Consider the following 23,616-nt stretch of genomic DNA (forward strand, 5'->3'; position numbering starts at 1 on the left):
AGGCTCAGCCATCGTCTCCTCCTGATGATATAAAGTCAGGCTCAGCCATCATCTCCTCCTGATGATATAAAGTCAGGCTCAGCCATCGTCTCCTCCTGATGATATAAAGTCAGGCTCAGCCATCGTCTCCTCCTGATGATATAAAGTCAGGCTCAGCCATCGTCTCCTCCTGATGATATAAAGTCAGGCTCAGCCATCGTCTCCTCCTGATGATATAAAGTCAGGCTCAGCCATCATCTCCTCCTGATGATATAAAGTCAGGCTCAGCCATCATCTCCTCCTGATGATATAAAGTCAGGCTCAGCCATCATCTCCTCCTGATGATATAAAGTCAGGCTCAGCCATCATCTCCTCCTGATGATATAAAGTCAGGCTCAGCCATCATCTCCTCCTGATGATATAAAGTCAGGCTCAGCCATCGTCTCCTCCTGATGATATAAAGTCAGGCTCAGCCATCATCTCCTCCTGATGATATAAAGTCAGGCTCAGCCATCATCTCCTCCTGATGATATAAAGTCAGGCTCAGCCATCGTCTCCTCCTGATGATATAAAGTCAGGCTCAGCCATCGTCTCCTCCTGACAGGGTGCACGCTAACACTTTTAGCGCAGCAGCTACAGTGAAGACTTGAAACAGAACCAGCCTTTTTTATTTCACCTGAATAACTGAATCAGTGAAGGAGATACCGACTGAACTCTCGTGTGGGGGAACTGTTCCTGTAACGTGACCTTCATGGCGCCGTCTCTACCTGTTACACCTTTTTACCTTTTTCTGTTGTTTGGAGCTGCAAGACACTAAAACAGTTGATGTGCAGTGCAGCAGTGGGACACGGTGACATCATCACTTAGTCTAAACATTCATAGATCAGTCTTCACTGTTTGTTCTGACGAGACTGGTGTCAGATTGAATTGGGTCCAGTTGTGTTTGAAAGTGTCTCCCGGCTGTTCGTCCAGACGACCCGACTCTTCTTCACTGTTTGCTTTTCTTCCTCAGAGGTTTGTGTTTGTGAGTTGATCATCTGGTTACTCTTCATCACTTCTTCACTCTGTGCCTTGTCCGATGCAATATGACATGTGACTTGTGAGTTTCTCTCTGAATGTGTGCGATGGATTCAGCTGGTTCACTTTAGGAGTTTTTATTTTTTACATTAAACGAAAATAAGCTCAAGTTTTTCTTCTTCGTCTGTCGTTTATTTCTCATCTGTGTCGTCATACGGACGATGGAAGTGGTCGAGGTTAATAACAAGATTAATTATGTCATGATTTCAGCCTGACAGTCTTTGTGCTGTTAAAGGAACAGTTCACCCTAAAATAATGTTTTTCTTTAATTAAAAAGTTCACCATGCCATCAGAAGGGGGCTGCAACTACTGATTGTTCTCATCGTCTATTAATCTGATGATTAATTCCTTCATTAATATAATATTTGTTTTGTCCAGAACCCAAAGACGTTCAGTTTACAGCCACAGAGGAATGAAACCAGAAAGTATTCACACTGAAGAAGCTGAATCAGAGCTCTGATTTCTGTCGGTGCTTTAAAAATGACTCAGCCTGAAGAATCAGTCATCAGAATAGTTGGTGATTAATCGCTGCAGCTCGACTTGATACATTTTAAAAAACTTGAACCTGTTAATGAATCAAAAAACATCTTAAGACAAAAGAAAAATCTGTTTTTAAATGCTAACTGAATAAATACAGGTGTAGCAGTGTCATTGAGGTTTGCTGTCTGTCTCTGTCCTTCTGGACTGATTGCAGGTGATTCAGATCACCTGTGTGCAGGTGAGGAGACGACTCCTGATTGAGGAGTGGAAGCAGCTTGGGGCGTTTCCTTCTCAGCCAATCAGGGTGAGACGACACCTTTTTGTGAAGGCTTAAGAGGCGGGGAACGACACCAGGTGGCTCTGACCCTCAGTCTCTGGTCCGTTGAGGCCCTGTTGTGTTCTTAGCTGCTCCACGTCGCTCTAGAGAGGAAACTGTTTATTCTTGAAGCCCCTCTACACCTTCAGTCTGACATTTTGTTTCACTGGGGCTTGTAGGAGGCATTTGTTTACTGATGTACTGTCCGAGTAGCAGACGTTGTGCGTTCCCTCTGGATTTACATGTGTTCTGTTTCTTTATGTGGGTCGGGCTCCTGAAAGCATTTTACTGCCAGTACCTCCACACAGATGTGATGCAAATATATGATGGACACATCTATAAATGGAAGAGAGTTACATTTAAAATCCTTTTTCCAAATTAATTTTTACATTTCTTCTTTTAAAAGTTAAAGGAACAGTTCACACAAAGATGTAAATTCAGTCACTGTCTCCTCACCTCACTTTTTGAGTGAACTGTTCCTTTTAAATCCGTAATTTAAAGGCTGAACCAGGAATTAAAATGACTGATCGTTAGTCGTCTTTACTTGGAGTTGAACTGATTTAACTAATTTCTCTGTAAACATCTGAGGACAAGATCTGGTTTCAAATGATGCAGCTGAAGAGCTTTTTAAATTTGCAGCAGACAATCTGAAGAAATCTGAACTTTAAATTTAACAGAAATGATTGTGTGTGTGTGTGTGTGCGTGAAAGAAACGGACACGAGCAGAGAAGATAACTATTTTAATTTCTTGTGTACACTAAAAGAAAAATTTACACACTTATAGTCTCAAAAGAACCTGGGCATGCACGATAACCTTTTGACAGGCTCTTCAAGTGATTCAGTTTTTTTCCATAGGAATTTTCCCGTACATTTTACAGTCCATAGTTTAACTGTACACAGTCTAAAGCCACAGTGAACTATGATTACATCCATTTCATCTTTACAATGTGCAAAATCCTCCTGGGAGACGGGGCTGACAGTAGTATGAGCAAAAAAAAAGAAAAAAAAAAAAAAAATTACTTCGCAAAAACATGAGCAAATAAGAGCGGCGACAACGAAACAAAAAGCACTTCTTCATATCAGGATCAGTGAACGTAACCCAACACATGGAAGCAGAAATTGGTCCCTTAATTCCCTTCTGATGTGAGTCGACCTTCACTGCAGAGAAACTTTCCAGTTTCAGTGGTTTTAACCAAAAAAAAAAGTCCCGTTTTTACCCCAAAACGACAAAAAGACGAACAGTGAGAGAGGACGCAGACGTCCACCGGCCACAGCAGCTGGAACGTCTGTCAAACGTCTCGACGTGGAATAAAAATGACGACAGATTCACCGGCGTGTGGCTGGAGGACGTTTCCCTCCGACAAAGACTTAAAACATCATCATCATCCTGCGTCGTGGAGACGGAGGATGGACCGCAGCGACAGTGGGCGGGGTCGGACATAATTTATGTTAAAAAGCTGCGAAAGGAAAAAAAAAAAAAAAGACTTGACGGAGACGACGGGGGAAAGAAAACCAGGTTAAAATCTACTGCAGGTAAAAACTAAAGGCCTTTAAACACGACGAGGGGACAAAACATTCAGCTGGATTTTGCAGGCAGTGTGGTTTCAAGTCGATAAATATATATATATATATATTTATATAGATTTATATATATGTATATAAATGTATTAATTTAAACTTACATATATTCCACTTCAGTTTGATTCAAAGAGCTTCAGCCAGTGTTTCCTTCACAGACAGACACGAACACACTCCCACCACAGAGACGTAAAATCATCCTCCGGAAATCATTCAGAATTTAAAAAACAGAAGAAAAAAAAAGGAAAATAAACATTTAATCCCTGATTATATACACGGTGATTTCTTCTAGATATGAACAGCACACACGTCTAAACCTTCCTCTATAAATTAACGTCTCTATAAATTAATTATCTGATCGCCTAGTGCTGTTAAATGTGCGGGTCGTCCTCCTCCTTCACGTCCGAGCTGTTTTCCCGTCAGATGCTTCGCTTTATTTATTTTTTTTAAAAATCAGAAGCTGAGAAATAAAATCTTAAAATAAACAGATATGAAGGTTGAGGGAGGAAGTGAGCCGCAGCCAGAGAGAGAGAACCAAACAGAAAAGAAGAAGAAGAAGAAGAAGACGACAACGACTTTATAAAAATGGACCGAGTCAGTGGGCGGGGTCAGGGCGAGGGGGGTGATGTCAGTGTGAGGGGCGGGGTTTCAGTCTGGCGTGGCCTGCGAGCCGAGCGGCGTCAGCGTGGCGGGGAACATCAGCACTTTGGCCTGCATGAAGGACAGATCGGGCAGACCGGCGATCACTTTGGCCGCCTCCTCGCTCAGATTCTCCTCTTTCCTCGGCTTCCTGTCAGACGGGAAGAGACGGCAGGTGTTACAGGTCGCAGACGCACCTGTTCAACAACAGCTCCACACAACATCTTCAGGAAGTCACCTACATTCATCCATGTGCTATTTGTTGCTCCATGTGTTCAACATTACATCATCTCTGATGGTAAATGATAAAGTGTCGAGGAAAGTAATAAACTTTCCTCTTTTCAAAGCAGAAACCAAACATCACATGACATGACATCACATGACATCACATGACATCACATCACATGACATCACATGACATCACATCACATGACATCACATGACATCACATGACATCACATGACATCACATGACTGCTGACCTGGTGGAGGTGCTCGTCTTCTCCATGGTGGACATCAGGCGTGCGAAGGCGTCCGCCACCCGACTGCCGGAACTGCCGGGGTCCAGCTTGGCCGTCGTCAGCTCGTAGAGCTCGGGGTCGACGCCTGAACGGGAAGAGAAGAGAAGTGAGCGAGGCGAGGCGAGGTGAGGCGGCAGAGCAAAGAAAAACACACACCTGGACAGGTGGTCAGTCACACTGACACCAGCCAGCATCACCGACACACTGACAAACTGTTGAGACGCAGTTTGAATGTATTTCGACCCGACAACAGATTCACATGAGACGAACTGTTTAAGATAAACGAAACATCAGCGGCTTGTTGATGTCCGGGTGATGAAATACGCCAAATAAATGAATTCATCATCAGCATATTCAATAAACGATAAGACAATGTTGCAATGACAACTTAAATATATATTTCTATTATGCAAAACTTTGGTTTTGTGTCGGCTGTTAAGAGACGAAGAGAAAAGGCCTTTTTTTCTCCCACTGATCAAGTGTCTCATCAGCGCTTCAGCTCCACAGCAGCTTCATACGAGTCTGATACGAATCGAAGAGTTTATTCAAAAACAACCGTTGTTTGCCTCCAAAATTAACAAAAAATGAGAACGTGAGGCGACCTTCACTGCACAGAAACTTTCAAGTTTTAACCAACAAAAGTCCAGATTTTTCCCCCAAAACAACACAAAGACTAACAGTGAGAGAGGACGCAGACGTCCACAGCAGCTGCAGCTTAAACAAATGTAAAGAAGTTCTTGAGACGGACAGACGGACAACCTGAATCATGACGCCTCTGGTGGAAAAAGTTGACACTTTCCTCTAAACTCAGAGTGAAACTGAAACAATATCTGAGTGTTTCTGCTTCACACGGACCCTCTGGACTCTGGACCACACTCAGATCTGACCCAGACTGCAGCTGGTTCACATGCTCAGTGTTTATCCTGTTGTCTCCCACAGACGAGTGTTACAGGTGAGGAGCGGAGATGGGAGGTTAATTTAAAAACGAGGAGCGAGAGAGGAGGAAGAGGAGGAGGAGGAGGAGGTGAGCAGCTGCTGACCTGGGATGGAGGGTGAGCTGGTGGAGCCTGAATCCTCCACAGGACCAAAGAAATCCAGGTTTAAGAGAGACGAGCCTCCGCTCGCTGCACAGCCACGGGGCGGTCGAGGTTAACACACACACACACACACAGAGAGAGAGAGAGAGAGAGAGAGGAAGGCAGAGACATGCAGCAGTGTCAGTGATCAGAGCGTAGAGACATGAACACTGTTAGACTCGTCTGGTTTCTACACTGTGATGACACAAGTCTTCATGCAGAGCGGCCATGTTGTTTAGATTCATTACAAACAGCTTAAAGGAAAAATCCACCAACATTTTCTCACTCGAACGTTAAAGGAGCCGAATTTAACAGATTCAGATTCAGAGCGACTTCATCACCGACTCCCTGCAGTGCTGCATCGTGACATCTGTTCTCAGCAAAGCTCTTCATCACCAGTGTTGTAATGTTTAGTGTGGATTTTTCCTTTAATGAAGAAGTTTTTCAAGGTATCGACAGAGTTGTTAATAATGTGAGGAGAGGAAACACCAGCAGCCACCTGCTGCAGACACCTTTACATCAGCAACATCTGACCGAGTCACAGGAGGCGGCTGCTGAGCTCCGGACTGAAGCCACTTTCAGGCAACTACGAGAGTTAGAGAAGTGAGGAAACGAGAAGAGAACGGGCAGAGAGGGTTCAGGGTGGAGCTGGAGCTGGAGACCTACCGTCCAGAGGGTTGGTAAGGCCACTGCTGCTCCAGTCGAACTGGACGGGTGGGAGCGCCTCCTGCTGGAGGAGCCAGAGCCACAGGTCAGTGAGTCAGACAGGATTTAGAGACGGACTGACATGTTGGTTTAAGTTGACAAGAAGAAAAATAAAAGAGTAACACGATGCCGTGGCGTCTCACCTGGACCGTGTCTGACGGGCAGGAGCTTTTCTCTGGAGCCACTGGCGGCGCCTGGGCTATGGAAGCGATCATCTCTGCTGCAGAGACGGGCTTCACAGGCTCTTTGGTTGGTTCCAGCATCCCCTAAAATACAACAGACAAACAGAGAAACAGACGCTGTCGATGATGAACACAAACATACCGAACACGTCGGCACGAGTTCAGAGGACGTGTGTGTAAAATATGTACAATATTTCATCTGATGTGACGACAAAACCATAACGACTAAAAAGTCTTTGATTAAAATATTTCACTCAGTGTAAATGTCACACGAGCCCTTTTTAGAGCTGATACTATCACTGTGTGTGTGACCTCAGTGATCAGATGTTACTTCCTGCTCGATATGCAAATAAACATCACTGAGACAAACAGACGCCATGTTTCTACACAAACACAGAAAGAAGTTCATGTAGGACATTTGCTGAATTTATAAGAAGGAACAAATAAGTCAGAATCAGTCAGAGACAGAGTTTCACACAGTTTATAAAGTGTCTCCAACTCAACAACTCACTAAACTGACACATTTCTTAAGGGAGTCTGGGGACAAAGAAGTCGCCTATACTAGTTACTGTTTAGTGTATTTGTAAAATGTGACATGGGTCGTAGCCGTTTCACAAAGTTTGTTCAGTTTCTCCTCATGAAACAACTCTTAAAATCACTACATTTGTTGAGGGAGTCTGGTGATGCAGTGGTTAATGCTTCACACCTGTACTTGGATCACTCAGGACGGACGTCAGCTGACCTAAACGTTTGTGTACGTTTGCACAGAGTCACGTACAGTAAACCTGCAGGTTGAACAGACGGAAACAGATGATTCTGCTTGGTCTGCTGGTTCACAGCGTTTGTGCAGCTCGACTGGTCTTTGGTTACGTCCTGCTGTCAGAGAGCTGCTGTGAGACTCTCCGTCTGCTCCCAACAGCTGCAGGTCAGTTAAATCTCACAGCTGCTCGAGTCGACGTGACAGCAGAATCAGACCGAGTCCTCTGAGCTGAAGCAGAGACGCTGGACCGCAGCATCACAGGTGACATGATGTCAGCGTTGCATGCTGGGATCAAGATTACTGAAGTTAAAACTTCTCTCTACTTGATGTCAGACTGGGACAAAAACATCGCTCGTTTCCTCTTCAGCATCTCATCGATTCACTCAGATCTTTTCAGCGTTATAAATAATGACAACTGAGTGAAGCAGGTGAAACTAAAGATGTTCGTGTTTGTGGTTTCTGTTCTCGAACACGTGAAGCGGCGACTCACCAGGCTGGCGGCGTACATGGGCACGATGACCGGCTGCTTCTTCTGTCCGGTGAACAGCTGCGGGCATCAGAGCAGCAGGTTAGAAAACTCACATTCATGCTGATGTAAAACTTCACAGGAAAAATAAATCCTCTGCCTCACGAGCTCGTGTGGGAAGAGGAAAAGTTAAGTTGATGTCGCAGTCTCTAATGGCTGCCGGTAGAGGTTAATAAAGGTCACAGATTATTTGATGCACCATTAAATCACTTCTAAAAATACTCCTGAGAAGATCAGGAGGTTGTCCTCGTGTGTCTGGAATCAAAGCGCGCTGCCGTGTTTCTACATCTTTCTTTTCTCCTCTCATCATCGACGGAGGCTCCGCCGGGACTTACAATGTTTCTGGTGTCGATGCCGAGGCAGCAGAGCAGTGCTTTGTTGCAGTGGGAGCCCCCCCACTGGTATCTGAGGCCCAACGCCTCGTGGATGTCCTGAAGCTGCGTCCACACGCCGCCACGCACAGACCTGCACCGACCAATGAGACGCAGCAGAGTCACAGACTGAAACACTCAGACAGAACAAAGAAACACTGCGAGCTTCACAGAACCACTCAGACAGAACAAAGAAACACTGCGAGCTTCACAGAACCACTCAGACAACAGGCTACAGGTATCACACACTTACATTTGTGCTTTTAAGACCTTTTCAAGGTGATTTTAACCAAATTTCAGACTTGAGTTTTTGGACAAATTCACTTTTTCTTATTTAAACATTGTAAAGTTAATGAAAGGTAACGTGTATCTGTGCAGAGGAGGCTTTATGCAGGAATGTGGCTGTTAGTCAGCTGGATGTTTAAACGCCCGTCCACAGAAACGCTGCACGTTGGCTGTGATTGACAGCTGCTAACGCCATGGTAACAGACAGCTGACCAATCAAGCTCACATCACTCAGCAGGAACGTGCAGTGTCCAGACGATCTGCTCCCACAAATGGACCTTTCCGTCTCTGTCCTGGGGGTTTCCCGTCTGCTAAAAGCTCAGGATAGAAACACACAGCCAGAACGAGCTTGTCCTCCATTTTCTTGGTTACTGCGGCGACGGGTGACGAGTCCCAACCGATCTAATATATGATTGGTTGCCTAAAAAGCAGCAGTGACGTCACCAGGAAAGCGGAGAGATTTTTTAAATCTGATTTTGACGGAAAGAAACTAAAAGATGGATCAATTAAATCAGATTAAATGTTTCTATTAAATGACTTTCAAGACTTTATATTAATAAAAACTGATCAAGAGAGACTCAGGAACAGCCTGTTGCTTCTTCTCTCTTCATTATATGACTGAGGCGACTGTGTCCATCATCATCCAGTAACTAAGTAGCATCAGGATACGTCTGGTTCAGCGGTGGAACGACTGACTGCTCAACTTCTGGCAACTTTTAGTGTGGGCTGAATTTTAAGCTCGAGCTGTTGTAGCACGTTGTTGCTCGAAGACACAAAAGTTTATCCTGTGACTCACGAGGAGCTTTAAATAACTCTCCATCAAAGAAAGCTGTGATTCAGACTTCGTGTCCCTGAGACCAAACAGAGGACGTCAGAACAAACTGCAGCTGGAAATCAATCAGAGACGGTTTGTAACAGAGAAGATGCTCAACACGTGTTGCTTCAGTCTGTTACTCTTCCTGTTTAAAGGGTAAACTGGAGGCCCGTGGAGGAGGCTACACTCACCTGCTGCGTGGCGACCTCTTCTCGTCCTCGGCTCCCGGCTGCTGTTTGTCCTCTGGAGGTCCCAGCAGGCCCTTCAGACACGTCACCTCGTCCTCCACCGAGGGGACGGCAGTCTGCGGGAAGCTGCTCTGAAACAGCTTCTCCAGACGGCTCGACAGAGACGCCTGCAGAGAGACCAGCAGCTGGTTAATCTTCCACATCAAATCTGGTTAATGTCATCTTTCTTCTCACGTGAACAAACGACCGGCTGTTGGTGTTGATTTGTTCAGCGAGGTACCGTCAGAGAGCCGCTCACACTCGCAGCTTCGCTCAGGAATCTGCTGCTCATTTTCTTTAACAGGCTCGTGAGTGAACTGAGGCCGCAGCTGAAGAGTTTTTACAGGAATGCTTTTCTCTCGTCAGGCCTCAAACTCACAGGAATCTTTATAAAGTTAGCAAAAAGCTGAAGGGTCGAGCATGCAGAAGGTCCGATCTAGTTGTTTCAGCTTTCAAATCTTAAATGTGACATCTAGAGGGTCTGGACCATCAGAACCGGCTCTGATGAAGCTCTGTGAGGTGACGTTAACCTGTGATGAGAGTAAAGATAAATATGTGGCTGCAGGTTTCATGGTGATCAGCTCTGACGACCGTATCACAGCTGTAACGCTGCCGAGACGAGCGTGTTGGAAAACTCACAGGTCTCATTTTCCACGACTGACCTACAAGAGAAATGTCTGATGTAACAACATTTATTGATATAAGTGAGTTACATCCAGACTCTGCATGCACAGTGAGCGTCTCTGAGCCCAGCGACTCTGAGCCCAGCGACTCTGAGCCCAGCGTCTCTGAGCCCAGCGTCTCTGAGCCCAGCGTCTCTGAGCCCAGCGTCTCTGAGCCCAGCGTCTCTGAGCCCAGCGTCTCTGAGCCCAGCGTCTCTGAGCCCAGCGTCTCTGAGCCCAGCGTCTGAGCCGACTGACTCCTTTTCGATCGAGACAAACGGATCCTGCTTCCTCAGAGACGTTCACACTTTTGACCCAGTTTCCTTCTGGGCTGTTTAACTGGTTTGAATGTGGATCACTGCAAATATGTGTGTTCACCTGACAGGAGGAGCAGGTGACATCATGAGGGCCGAGCCTGCAGGAGTGTCCCTGCACCTGAATGAACATCGGTTTCAGTGTGTAACTTTTCCTCCACACCTTTCAATCTGCGTCTACAACCTGCCTCACGTCACACACACACAGCCTGTTCAGACGTGGCATTAACAGGCATCTCCAGTGACCATGTGTGATCAGACCTCACCTCGCTGCTCTATTCACAAACTGACACCATGTTTTTTACACTAAGAAAGTAAAAAAACTTCAAGTGTAACTTTGCCGAATTGACAAGAAGGCCTGAACAATGAAGAATCAGTCAGACACAGCGTTTCACAAAGTTAGTTAAGTGTCTCCTCATGAAACAACTCTTAAAATCACTACATTTGTTAAGGGAGTCTGGTGATGTTGTGGTTCAGTGTGTTCACAAACTGCTGACATTGGCGGGTTAACGGACACCGGACATGTCATTTACATCCTTCAGTGTGAAGGACAGGACACGTGCAGTGGTCTGACTGATCAGATCTCAAACATGTCGTCGATGTGTCTTATTGTCGAGCAGGTCTGACCATTGTGTCACATCAGGACACACGTGATTTGTTTTTCCTGTTGTTCACTCTCTGCTGCACTTCAGACATCTGAGCCTGCGCTCATTAATGGGTCAGTTAATGTTTAATACAAACAGTGGACGCTGGTGTCGGGCAGTGACTCAGCTGAATGTGGACAAACACAACAACTGACCATGTGATCTGTGTGGAAAATACTTCCTGTTTAGGCTCCCGTGTCATTTCATTGTCAGTGGTGATTGTGATCTTTAATGGCTGATTTAAATCAGGACGATGTCACTTTGATTACAGTGACCTCGTTATCACAGACAGAGATATGTCTGCCTGTCAGTGTGTATGGCAGCGGTCAGTGACAGGACACCAGCGTGGCCGAGCGAGAACAAACACACATTTTATAAATAACCATCTCCAACGAGGTGTCCCAGTCTGACCAGTCTATACTCCCCACAGTTCTTACCGACTGTCTGTCCGTCCTGCTGGCCTCCTCGCTGACAGCAGCAGGTTCACTTTCATGCCACTCCTCCTCCTCCTCCTGCTGCTCCTGCACCTCCTCCTCCACCTCCTCTCTGCTCTCTGCAGGAGGAGCGACACTCTGCTCTGTGCTGAACGCCGCCCAGGACTCCCCCTCCACCTGCTGCTCCTGCTCCCCGAAGGCGCTCCACCCGGCGTCCGCCTCGCCGTCTGCGCCCTCAGCAGCCGAGCTGAAATTCCCAAAACTGTCACTGACGGGGAATTCTGCGAACGTGCCTCCGTCCTCCCCCTCGTTTCCACCGCTGTGAAATTTGGGGGAGTTAAAGTCGCCGAAGTCGTCGTCGTCCTTGGAGTTTGTAGCTTCCTGTGCCGGGGCCGAGCTGTGCGACCTGCTCTGCTCCTGCTGGACATCCAGCTGATCGAAGTCGGCAAAGCCCTGACCGCTGAATGAGCCGGCGTCTCCGAAGTCCCCGAAGTCCTCGTCCTCGTCGTCCTCTGCCAGCTGACTGTGGTCGGCGGGCGTGGCCGTCTCCCCTGGGAGGGGCGGAGAGGGCATGGAGCCCGTGGTGCTCATGTCGCCGTACTCCTCGAGAGCGTCTGTGGACAGCGGCCGGCCGAACGACGTCTCCGTCTCCGTTTCAGTCTCGGTGTCGTTGCCGGAGCCCTTCCCATCCATCTGTCCCATCTCCCCGTCTCCAGCTGCGTCAGGCGAGAGGTCGTTTTCACTGCAGCCCGCCGCGTCTTTGGAACCGTCCCTGTCGGCTACGTCCACCCCGTTCAGAGTGACGGGTTTGTTAGTGCAAACGGCCTCTGAGGCCAAGTGCTGCTGTGCAAAGGCTACGTCCCTTTGTGGAGAGTCAGCATCTGTGTGAGAACCCCGGTCCGTGTTGCACGAGCCGCCCGGGGCCTCAGCAGGAACAGATATGGAATCAGAGCCGGATGCGTCGGGTCCAGTTCTGTTTGTGTCCCTGACATTGTCCTCTGAAGTCGTTCCCTGCGCTATATTACAATGCTCCGGCAGCCAAATCCCCCCCGTGGGGTTTTCCAAGTCCTCATTTGCCGTCTGGCCGAGGTGTCCTTCAGTATTGGAAAAAGCAGCAAAGTCTGCAAAATCGTCCTCCGGGCTCCCGACAGGGACGCTGCCCGTGTCCTCAGTGGACGTTCCTTTTAAATGAGAGTGGACAGAATTCTGCGAGGAAGGGCTTCCCTGAACGTCGAAGGTTGCAAACCCGTTTGTTAGCACCTCTGTGCCTCCGCCGTTGCAATCAGCGGGCTCGCTGCCGGCTGTGTCGCTCGCCGAGAGCTCCAGGGAGCCGGCGAGGACCTTTTTCATCTCAGTTCTTTCTGAGGGAGCGCTGCCCAGGTGGCCCGCTGGCACCACGCCATTAGCCTTGGACAGCTCGTTGTTGGGGTTGTGGGTGCCGTTGGACGAGCTGTGGCTGAAGCCCATCACCCCTCTGTTGTTGAGGAGCTCGGGCGGGGAGGTGGCGGTCAGAGCCTGCGACTGGTTAAAAGTGGTCGGGGTGTCGAATTCTGTGAAGCTGATGCTGTTCGGGACGCCAGAGAAGGTGTCAAAGTCTCCAAAGTCGTTGTCCTCGTCCTCCGGGCCGTCCTCCATCGGGGGCGGAGAGGACGAGTACATGCGGATGACATCTGGCTCCATGATTCTCTGGCAATCAACAAATCCTCCTGGCTACACCTGAAACAGCCAGAAAAGACGTCATCAGACACAAATAATGGCTCACAGGAGGTTTATTAATAGAAATGTGAGTGTTTAAACACATTCAGGCTTCATAAACACGAGAAGTAAATAAGGACGGCTCTCAGTGGTGCTCCAGGACTGATTAGCTTAATGTGTGGTCTGAGTCGAGGCTGAAATTGAATCACTGAGGCTCTAAAAGAGGACAGATTGGCGTCAAATTGACAGTAATAGAGTGGTACTGAGAAACCACTGCTGTGATGAATAAAACGGAGACAGAGCTGTAACAAACAGTGTTAGTGAGAACATCAAGTATGACGGCTCACATCAGTCTGTGATGTGAACCTCAGGGCAGCACGCAGCAGAGAAACAGCCTGTTGATGCACTGTCTAATGATCAACTCTGAGAAATTCATCTTAAATCTGTATTCACACTCTCAGACGTGGCTGTTACATGACTGAAACAAAGAGGTTGTCATCGTCTCCTCGAGTAAAACTCATGAACATGTCCCAGTAAAGTTCCTGGATCTGCTCTACTGTTCCAGCTTCATCTAAACTGTTTGCATCGATTATTTCATGAGAATCATAGAAACAGATGACAGATGACACCGCACCTGTTCCCTCCGGTGCAGAAGTTTCACCTGCAGTGTTTGTTTTACCAGCAGGTTCAACGAGTCTTTGAGGATGTCGTTTAAAAAAACAAGGTAATATTTGTTAGATGCTTTGAAAAGTGTTTCAGACTTCACTCAAATCGCTGACTGATCTGAACGTGAAACTGAAGTTGTAAAGTCAGAGTGAGAACAGTGTGTAACTAAAGTGGCCTGTAAAGACGGACTAGTGAGCAGATGAGTCTCCGTGTTCGCTGTGAGGACGTTTAATGTCCCCGACAACCTCTGTAGTCTCATTCAGACACTTGTTAGCAACCGCTAACTGTTTTTAACACATGAAGAGCTTTATAATTAAACTGTGGACATTTAATGATCAAAACGTGAGAATCTCTGAAGCTTGTGTGAACCACTGAATGTTTCAGGTTGAGACGAGGGGAACCGGAGGTGCAGAAATGGAAACTGATTTCCGGGCTTCTGGACTCGTTCCTGTGGCGCTCTGTTATCATTCGGCCAGTTTCCTCCTCAGGAAACTTGGAAACCCTCGGACATGTTGAAGTGCAACTGTTTCGCAGAAGATTCTCCAGCTCCACTTTCTTTGCTGAGTTTCTGGGTTTTATATTCTCTGTACATTCAACAGTTTTTGGTTCTGGACAGTCGGCCTGACAGAAAGTGCAGCGTGAAGACGGTGATCAGCTTTTACTTTTTCATTTTCTCACATTTCATAGATGAAATGTTTAATCAAGTAACTGAGAGAGAGATTTTATTTCATATTTAAAGGAGCAGTATGTAGTTTTGAGGAGGAACTTGTTTTCTATCTAAACAAACTAAATAAACAAACACTTTGTTTTCATGACTGAATAAACAAACTGACCTGAAAGGACAACACAGTTTATACTGTTTCACTGTGTTTATATGTGGCGGACCCTGCCACCTCTCTGGCTTCACACAGTGTTCTGGGACCTGATTTTCCTCTGAGAGCAGTTTGTTACTCACTGATGGAGAACGTACAGTTTGTATTATTGTAAATATTAAAATTCTGAGTGTGAATTTCTTCTCTAAAACTACATACTGCTCCTTTAACATGTTCACTTGTTGCAGCCCGGCCTTCACATTAAAAGTGAACCAACTTAACACCATCTCTCCTCAGATTAAATCGCACAGTCCCTTCAGAAACACGTCCCCGAGAAGTGAAATCAATTTAAACTCCTGTGAAACAAAACTTTCTGGTATTAAACTCGGGACTACGTGAGAAGCCGGAGTCTGTCCACCTGGACCTCCAGCAGAAACAGGAAACTCTCAACAACCAACCAGGACCAGGAACGTGTGTTTGCTGTCAGGGCCTTATCTCAGATCACACCTGAGAGCAGGTAGCTGACATGCACGTCCTGACAGACGAGTCAACAGCTCTGGGATCAGCTCCTCCATCCTCATTACAGCATTTCATGTGTCCGTGCTGAACTCAGTGATCCTCTGTCAGACCGGGTGGAGACACCAGGACAGGTCCAGTCCGAATAAGACAGAATTAAATCAGCTGTTTTGGACCGAACATGAAGTCAAACTGAGTTTATTTACTAGCAAACACAATATGTTGTCTGTCAGACGAGCTGTCGCCTTCATGACGGGGTTATTCCTCCTATCACAGCTGTTAACAGCATCAAATACCCGCTCAGGTTCTGCTTGTTTGGACCTTTTCTGGATTTTGCCAAGTTTCTCACATTTTCTGACGCCAGTTTCAGTGAAGCTAGCAGGCTAACGTAGCGGGGAGCATCCAGCTTAGGAGGCTAACAGGCTAGCTGGTGTTGTCGTTAGCTCAGCAGAAACCTGACAGCTGAGCAGGGCTGTTACACAGAAGAGTAACACACTAGACTGGGATTAATCTCACACGATGCTAACAGCTAGGTTAGCACTAACTAGAAGGCATTTAATTAAACTACAAAGGCCGAGGCACTTCGCTGAGATCGGGTGTAACGCTGGCTAACTTAGCTTAGCTGCGTTAGCCTGTGTACGAAACCCAAAGCTACATGAGCCGTGTTGCTGTGAGCGACGTTACCAGTGTGTTCACACTTTGCTGAGTCAGTTGTGTAGTTAAAGAACAGCGATACACGGACATCTCGGGTTCATGAAGGCTACTAGAGCCCCAGCATCAGACACAAGTGAGTGAGAAGTCAACTACCTGAGCTAACTACGCAGCTAGCTAACACCAGCGACAACAACAAGCATCTTCCCTGAACGTCCAGCTAGCGTTAGCGTTAGCGTTAGCTTTAGCCTTCCCTCATCACCCAGCCCGGTTTGACAGCAGGTGTCTCAGTTAGCGGAGGAAACAGTGGAGCTGACCGTGAGATGTTGTCCGCTGGTGTCCATGACTCAGGTAGAGACGGTGCTGTCCATGTGTCGTCAGATCGAGCCGGCCGAACAGCGCAGGACGGCGGAAAGTGGGGCAGAAACTGAAGGTTGAGTCAGCCGCCGGCTGCTGCTGCTACCCTGCCTCAGTGTCTCCCAGCATGCACCGCGGTGGCAGGTTGGCTCTGTCTGTTTGGTTCTTCACAAAGTTTCAGTGTTGAACAGGTGAAAGATTCAGACTGACACAGCTGATCACTGACACACAGCTGATCACTGACACACAGCTGATCACTGACACACAGCTGATCACTGACACAGCTGATCACTGACACACAGCTGATCACAGACACACAGCTGATCACTGACACAGCTGATCACAGACACACAGCTGATCACTGACACACAGCTGATCACTGACACACAGCTGATCACAGACACAGCTGATCACTGACACAGCTGATCACTGACACAGCTGATCACTGACACACAGCTGATCACAGACACACAGCTGATCACAGACACACAGCTGATCACAGACACACAGCTGATCACTGACACACAGCTGATCACTGACACAGCTGATCACAGACACACAGCTGATCACTGACACACAGCTGATCACTGACACAGCTGATCACTGACACACAGCTGATCACTGACACACAGCTGATCACTGACACACAGCTGATCACAGACACACAGCTGATCACTGACACAGCTGATCACAGACACACAGCTGATCACTGACACACAGCTGATCACTGACACACAGCTGATCACAGACACAGCTGATCACTGACACAGCTGATCACTGACACAGCTGATCACTGACACACAGCTGATCACTGACACAGCTGATCACTGACACACAGCTGATCACAGACACACAGCTGATCACAGACACACATCTGATCACAGACACACAGCTGATCACAGACACAGCTGATCACAGACACAGAGCTGATCACAGACACACAGCTGATCACAGACACACAGCTGATCACTGACACAGCTGATCACAGACACACAGCTGATCACTGACACACAGCTGATCACAGACACACAGCTGATCACAGACACACAGCTGATCACAGACACAGCTGATCACAGACACAGAGCTGATCACTGACACACAGCTGATCACAGACACACAGCTGATCACTGACACAGCTGATCACTGACACACAGATGATCACAGACACACAGCTGATCACTGACACACAGCTGATCACAGACACAGCTGATCACAGACACAGCTGATCACAGACACAGAGCTGATCACAGACACAGCTGATCACAGACACACAGCTGATCACAGACACAGCTGATCACAGACACACAGCTGATCACAGACACACAGATGATCACTGACACAGCTGATCACTGACACACAGCTGATCACTGACACAGCTGATCACTGACACAGAAGATCACAGACACACAGCTGATCACTGACACAGCTGATCACTGACACTTAAATATCCAAAAAATTATAAACCCAAGTATCCCTGAAAAATAAAGTATGATATCCATAAATCTGGAATAATCAGAGACTGTGAGATGACTTTACATGACGGGAGACAAACACATTAAACCAAACTGTGTCTGTTTATTTGAATATTCATGTTCATGCCAGTTCTGATTCTGATGGTGATGAATGGACCTGCAGCATCACTGTCAGAACCGATATGTTACATTCACCAATATGTTACATACAGTCCTTCTTCATGTTTTATTAACTCATTATCAAAAAACATGATGACACAAAAACACATTTCACATTAAAACAAGACACAGTTTTACAGGAAACGTATTTACAGCCTGAGCCAGGATTTAAGAAACACAGGAGAGGGGAGACCATCAGTTCCTCCTCCAACCCCCTGAAGATGTTTATTTGTCAGATTTGATTCATTTTACTTTATTTAATCGTATTTTTCAACATAAAGATGCAAATTCTGGATACTGAATCTTTCTTTCTTGACATGTTGACTCCCCCGGGTCACTAAAAAAACCCAAAATCCCAGAAGTAATCAAAGTTGGAGTGTCTGAGTTGAAAAATGTACAGTACTGTGACTTCATTTACATAAAAAATACAGTAGATCATTCTGGAAACAAATTTGCACGATGGAAGTTAACATTTTAAATAAAACACATTTAATCACAGTGCAATCAGTGTAATCAGTGTAATCAGTGCTTTAGTCATTAATCAGCTGCGTCTGTAAGATTTTCCTGAGTGAATCTGATGTTTAAACTACATTTATCTGCAATATAAAAAGAAAAAAACAGAAAAACCTTCTAAGCTCAATATAAAACTTTGTTTCATGGTCTAGAAATAAAAATGAAACAGGATCATGAAACACTCGCTCGTCTCCAGTATGGACACTAACTTCTCTCCACAAAAATCATCTGGTACCAAGATGTTCTGCCTGCGTTCAAACAGTTCAACAGTTCAGCAGTGACGTCGTTTCCTTCACGCCAGCTTCGTGATGGTGACGCTGCCTTTTATCCACAACGTGTCGATGTTGCTGAGCGACGTCACTCGATGGTTAAAGTCAAACAGCTGCTGCCCGTCCACCAACACACGAAGACGACTGTGTCCACAGTGGATATCGATCTGCGAGGAGAGACGAGACGAGACGAGACGAGATGAGATGTTTGGTTGATCTAAGTTCATGTTTAACATTTGAAAGTGAAATTTCGAACAGAGACAGTGTGAGTCAGATATTCACACATCAGCTTGATCAGTCTGAACAATAAGCAACATGAGGTCACATCATGAGGGCTGATGTTATATCTCTTTATAATGACTGCAAAGATACAACAGTACAACAAAGACACAGAAAACAACAACAAAGACACAGAAAACAACTACAGAGGGACACAAAACATCTACAACAAGACACAAAACAACTAGAAGTGCTCCTATGAAGGACACAGATCCAGAGTGTGGACGGACGTCGGTACCTTGAACGGCTGGTCTCTGATGAAGGGGAAGAAGGGGACGGCTCTGTCCACGTCCCCCCAGGATCCGGACACGCAGGCTCGGCGCAGCACCTGCCGGTCCCTGAACCTCACACAGAGCTCCAGAGCCACGTCAGGCGGAGGCTCCCTGGAGGTGCCACGACCGCAAGTCAGGGCGACGTAGAACCTGCCGGAGGAACATGAACATGTAGATCTGAGTTATATATATTAATATATATATATATATAGCTTAATATTTTCACTTATTTCTAAAATGTGACGCTCTCAGCTGGTGTGTTTGTGTGTTGTGTGTTTGTGTGTTAGTATGTTGGTGTGTTGGTGTGTTTGTCTGTTTATGTGTTTGTGTGTTGGTGTGTTGTGTGTTTGTGTGTTAGTGTGTTTGTGTATTTGTGTGTTTATGTGTTTGTGTGTCTGTGTGTTGGTGAGTCTGTGTGTTTGTGTGTTTGTGTGTTTATGTGTCTGTGTGTTGGTGTGTTGTGTGTTGGTGTGTTGTGTGTTGGTGTGTTGTGTGTCTGTGTGTTGTGTGTCTGTTTATGTGTTTGTGTGTTGGTGAGTCTGTGTGTTGGTGTGTTGTGTGTCTCTGTGTTGTGTGTCTGTGTGTTGTGTGTTGTGTGTCTGTGTGTTGTGTGTCTGTGTGTTGTGTGTTGTGTGTTGGTGTGTTGTGTGTCTGTGTGTTGTGTGTTGTGTGTTTGTGTGTTGGTGTGTTGTGTGTTGGTGTGTTGGTGAGTCTGTGTGTGTGTGTGTTGTGTGTTGTGTGTTGTGTGTCTGTGTGGTTTCAGGGTCGATGTTACCAGATGTCTCTCAGCGTCTCCGTCAGCAGAGCGAACACTCGCTTTGTTCCCATCAGTCGCACTTCTCTGTGGAAAAACCCATTTCTGAAAGGAGAAAATCAAGATAAGGAAATCACCTGAACTTCTCTGGATCTGATCTGCGTGTCCAGACACGAGGCTGATTTTATCACTGTAACTTTTAAAAGTTGACTTTACTCTAAAACAGTCAGGAAACGGATCGACTCAGAGTTACAGAGTAAAGCAGACGATTAAATTTAAGTTGTACAAGCTAAAGAAGTAACACATCATTATTACTTGGTCATTTTGAGGTCATCAGTTTCCTTTGATTGTTTTTTAAGTGAAGTCACTTTGTCAGATTTTACAGGAAACATCTAAATGACATTTATTGGCACATATTTGAACTTTTCTGCGTCTATAAAACATCAAAAGTGTCTAAAGTATTATTTAGTGTCTGAGCTGATAATAATCACATCACAGAGGAACACGTGTGAGCAGCTCTGTGTTCACAGGCTGGAGCTCAACAATCAATGAATAAAGTCTAAAAACACACAATTAACAGCGTGACGTCACGTGCATGTGACCAGCACGTGAGAAACCAGACGTGGTCTGAGTTCAGGTTTACCTTCAAAATAAAAGCATCTGATAGGACTCAGGTAAGACTGAGGTGAAAAAGAAAAGGACTTCCTGTGCAGTGTCGTCAGAAGTACATGAAATGAACCGTCAGGCTGCGTCACCTCAGATAAACACCGAGACAGGTTTGAAAACGACAACATGAAGCTGAAAACACAAAGTTTTATGTAATTCTTTAACTTTTAAAAGGTCGTCCACGGGCCACAGCCACGATTTAAAAAATACTGAGGTCCTCCAATGCAACCCCGTCTCCCTAAAACTATTATCAATGGTACTTTTTATATATATACACATATATTGCTCACATTAATAGCTACATTTTGTACCATGGATGCTTTTTGAGCTGCTAACAATGCAGGAAATACCAAATTCCTTTATTTAAGTTTATTAGTTTGGACAAAATCTGTCAAACTTGGGCACCAATCACTCGAAAAATCATCAGAATCAGTCTGAAAAAAACTACTGATGCATTCATGTCTTCATCACTTTAATGTTCAGCAGGTAAAAGTGGACATAATATTGATGTTTTTATTCTGAAAATTAGCAGAGCTTTTATTTTGTTAATTCTGACAGGAAGTTGTTGAGAGCAGCTTCCTCCAAAACTCTGAAAAGTGACTTTCAGTCCAAACTTTCACCTGAGAACTAAAAGAGATGATCAGTGCAGATGATCTGGACTGTGGGTCAGACCGGTTCCTCTCTGCTGGGTCGGGTCATAATCTCTGACCTGCTGCTTCCTGCTGCTCAGGTGTGTGTGTGTGTGTGTGTGTGTGTGTGTGTGTGTGGACTCACCTTCCTGCCCTGTGCTGTGGCTCTGTGTGTGTCGGCCATGTTGATCTGAAGGAAACAAACAGCAGAGGAATGAGCTGCCCGTCCAGTTTGTCTGCCTCCGACGTCGACTGAGTCAACGCTGACGTACAAAGCTCCAACCTGGTTCAACACACACACACACACACACACACACACACACACACACTGCTCTGATGATCAGCTGCCCCTGCATGCCTTTCTCTCTCTCAGGTCAATAACAAGTGAGCTTATTGTGAAGCTGTGACTGAAACCCCCACAAATTAAATCCTCCTCAGGGTTTCAAACAGCCGAGCAAAAATATATTTGACCACACAAACACTTTTTATTTATTCCTGAAGACAAGTTTCTCTCTCTGAACGTCTGAAAGTCAGATTGTTTGTTGTCAGCAAACACACTGAACTACAAACGGATCAGTCTACAGGCTGAACAGTCACAACAGAGGAGGTGAAAGTCCACACAGTTCAGATACTTGTGTAGAAACAGACTCTGGTAAAAGTAGAAGTACTGATTCAGCTTCTGTACTCCAGTAAAAGTAATCGAGTACAGGCTCTGACATGTACTCAGAGTATCAGAGTAAAGAGTCTCCCTCTGAAGGACATTTGTGGTCAAAGCTACTGAAGCTCACGTCATATTAATATAATTCAAAGACTATTAAAGTTAAAGGTAGAGTCAGTAGGATTTGTCCCAGCTGTTCCTGAACGCACCACAAAGATAGTTGATGGTTGAGTCTCATTCCCAGGACGTCAAACAGCCACATGTTGGGTTGGTAAAGCCCAATTTGCTCAAGTATGCTTTTTTGCATTAGCTAACGTTGCTTAAGTTAGCTAGCAAATGTAAGCTAATGTTGCTAATGGCAGTTTAACGTTAGCGACAAACATTTTAAAGAGGTCATCTGATGCTTTTTGGGTTTGTGCCTTTACTTTATTGTGTTATGAAGCATTTTGTGCATGTTTAAGGATTGTTCACGCCAGAGGGAGTTACGTATGTGTGTCACAATGTAACAGGCGTTATATAAATATATTTATTTATATATTAATTATAAAATATAAACACTCCAGTAGCTGTAGAGGCGTTATTTTAGATCACACTACCTGGCTCGGCATGACCCGCCCTACTCTGCCTCTGATTGGCTGCATCCTGCCTGTTCAGTAATGCACATGTGCAACTCTCACCAAAGATTGAACAGAGGTGAGATGTCTCACTCTGTAGCTAAAACGAAGCGTTCAAGACACAGTGTGAAAAAGTGATGCTGCGGCGATGAACCATAAGAAAACTACTGTGTTTTTTGAAAATTAAAGTATGTAAACTATTCCACCAGGACCCTGAAATAACAGTATGAACCTGAACAAAAACATAATACGACCTCTTTAAAGGTGCAATATGTAAGATAAGAAGAAATAAATTGTGTTTTGTTGCAGAGATATCTGCTGAAGTTCGCTAACCCCAGTTTGTCCTGGTCCAAAGCTTCTGTACCCGTGGTCAGAACCAGCACTCTAACATGAAAGATAGTTTTAATTTTATGATTTATGCAGCCTGATAATTCAGAATCTGACCTGGTGGCGGAAATTAAGGAGCTGAGACTGTTGGAGACGGTTTCACAACCAGTTAAAGTCAATAAATCTCATGTTCAGCCTCAAACCAACAACATGTGAGACCGTCTCTCAAGACTTTCTGACTTCCTGTCTGTGGCTCTCAGCTCCAAGCTCATTGGTTCCTACTGAAGACAGAAATCTTATAAAACACCCATTTATAGTTTAAGTTTTAAAGACGTCGACATGAACTTAGAAGAATCCAAACAAACTCACCTCACAGTCGGCAGCAGACGTCCTGACTCCTGACTTTCATTTTCATTTTCCTCGAGGAGAGTGAAGAATGGGAGGAAGCCGGAGGACGTGAGGTCAAAGGAAAGGGCCGAGCCGGAGGGAGAGGAAACCAACAATCAGTGCGTGTGGTGTTAATGTGTTTCTACACGCTGTGCAGCACTGACTGCACATCATTAGTGTCATTACACCATCCGTCAGTCTGCAGAGACGTCACTGAAACTCTCAGTGTGTTGTACAGAGAGTAGATTTAGATTTTTAGTGGTTGTACCAGTAATAACAGGGCTGACAGTCGTATCAGCAGCAGCAGTGGTGCGTTGTTTCTCTCCTTTAC

At 45.8% G+C, this 23,616-nt stretch overlaps 2 protein-coding genes across 6 annotated transcripts; both read right to left on the reverse strand.

Moving 5' to 3' along the window:
- Positions 1–2,577: 2,577 nt before the first annotated feature.
- On the reverse strand, positions 2,578–16,401 carry aftpha (aftiphilin a). 5 transcript variants are annotated; one of them, XM_073470823.1, is made up of 10 exons: positions 16,247–16,401; positions 11,593–13,305; positions 9,500–9,663; positions 8,174–8,303; positions 7,803–7,859; positions 6,514–6,636; positions 6,332–6,392; positions 5,630–5,713; positions 4,551–4,674; positions 2,578–4,220 (listed from the first exon to the last, which is right to left on the reverse strand). In XM_073470823.1, the coding sequence occupies exons 2-10, from the start codon at positions 13,267–13,269 to the stop codon at positions 4,079–4,081; spliced, it is 2,562 nt and encodes an 853-aa protein (XP_073326924.1). In that variant the 5' UTR covers positions 13,270–13,305; positions 16,247–16,401; the 3' UTR covers positions 2,578–4,078. The 5 variants fall into 5 exon arrangements, with proteins under 5 accessions (XP_073326924.1, XP_073326915.1, XP_073326937.1 ...); XM_073470814.1 differs by having other exon boundaries at positions 6,332–6,395; XM_073470836.1 differs by lacking the exon at positions 5,630–5,713.
- A 1,565-nt stretch (positions 16,402–17,966) lies between these two features.
- Positions 17,967–23,312, reverse strand: LOC140994734 (galectin-related protein-like). Its single transcript, XM_073464505.1, has 5 exons — positions 23,268–23,312; positions 21,445–21,582; positions 20,026–20,109; positions 19,217–19,400; positions 17,967–18,866 (listed from the first exon to the last, which is right to left on the reverse strand). Exons 3-5 carry the CDS (start codon positions 20,076–20,078, stop codon positions 18,723–18,725), a joined length of 381 nt encoding a protein of 126 aa, XP_073320606.1. The 5' UTR covers positions 20,079–20,109; positions 21,445–21,582; positions 23,268–23,312; the 3' UTR covers positions 17,967–18,722.
- Between the last annotated feature and the right edge of the window lie 304 nt (positions 23,313–23,616).

Source organism: Pagrus major, chromosome 1 (genome assembly GCF_040436345.1).
Source record: "Pagrus major chromosome 1, Pma_NU_1.0".
NCBI lineage: Eukaryota > Metazoa > Chordata > Actinopteri > Spariformes > Sparidae > Pagrus > Pagrus major.

Excerpts from the sequence above, each read along its gene's own strand:
- aftpha (XM_073470814.1), bottom strand. The coding sequence starts at position 13,269 with ATGGAGCCAGATGTCATCCGCATGTACTCGTCCTCTCCGCCCCCGATG. Across the intron at positions 6,637-7,802 it reads CCATGTACGCCGCCAGCCTG|GGGATGCTGGAACCAACCAA; the intron begins GTGAGTCGCCGC and ends GTTGTATTTTAG. Across the intron at positions 6,396-6,513 it reads GCCCGTCAGACACGGTCCAG|CAGGAGGCGCTCCCACCCGT; the intron begins GTGAGACGCCAC and ends TGGCTCCTCCAG.
- LOC140994734 (XM_073464505.1), bottom strand. The coding sequence starts at position 20,078 with ATGGGAACAAAGCGAGTGTTCGCTCTGCTGACGGAGACGCTGAGAGAC. Across the intron at positions 19,401-20,025 it reads GAGACGCTGAGAGACATCTG|GTTCTACGTCGCCCTGACTT; the intron begins GTAACATCGACC and ends TTCCTCCGGCAG. Across the intron at positions 18,867-19,216 it reads TCAGAGACCAGCCGTTCAAG|ATCGATATCCACTGTGGACA; the intron begins GTACCGACGTCC and ends CTCTCCTCGCAG.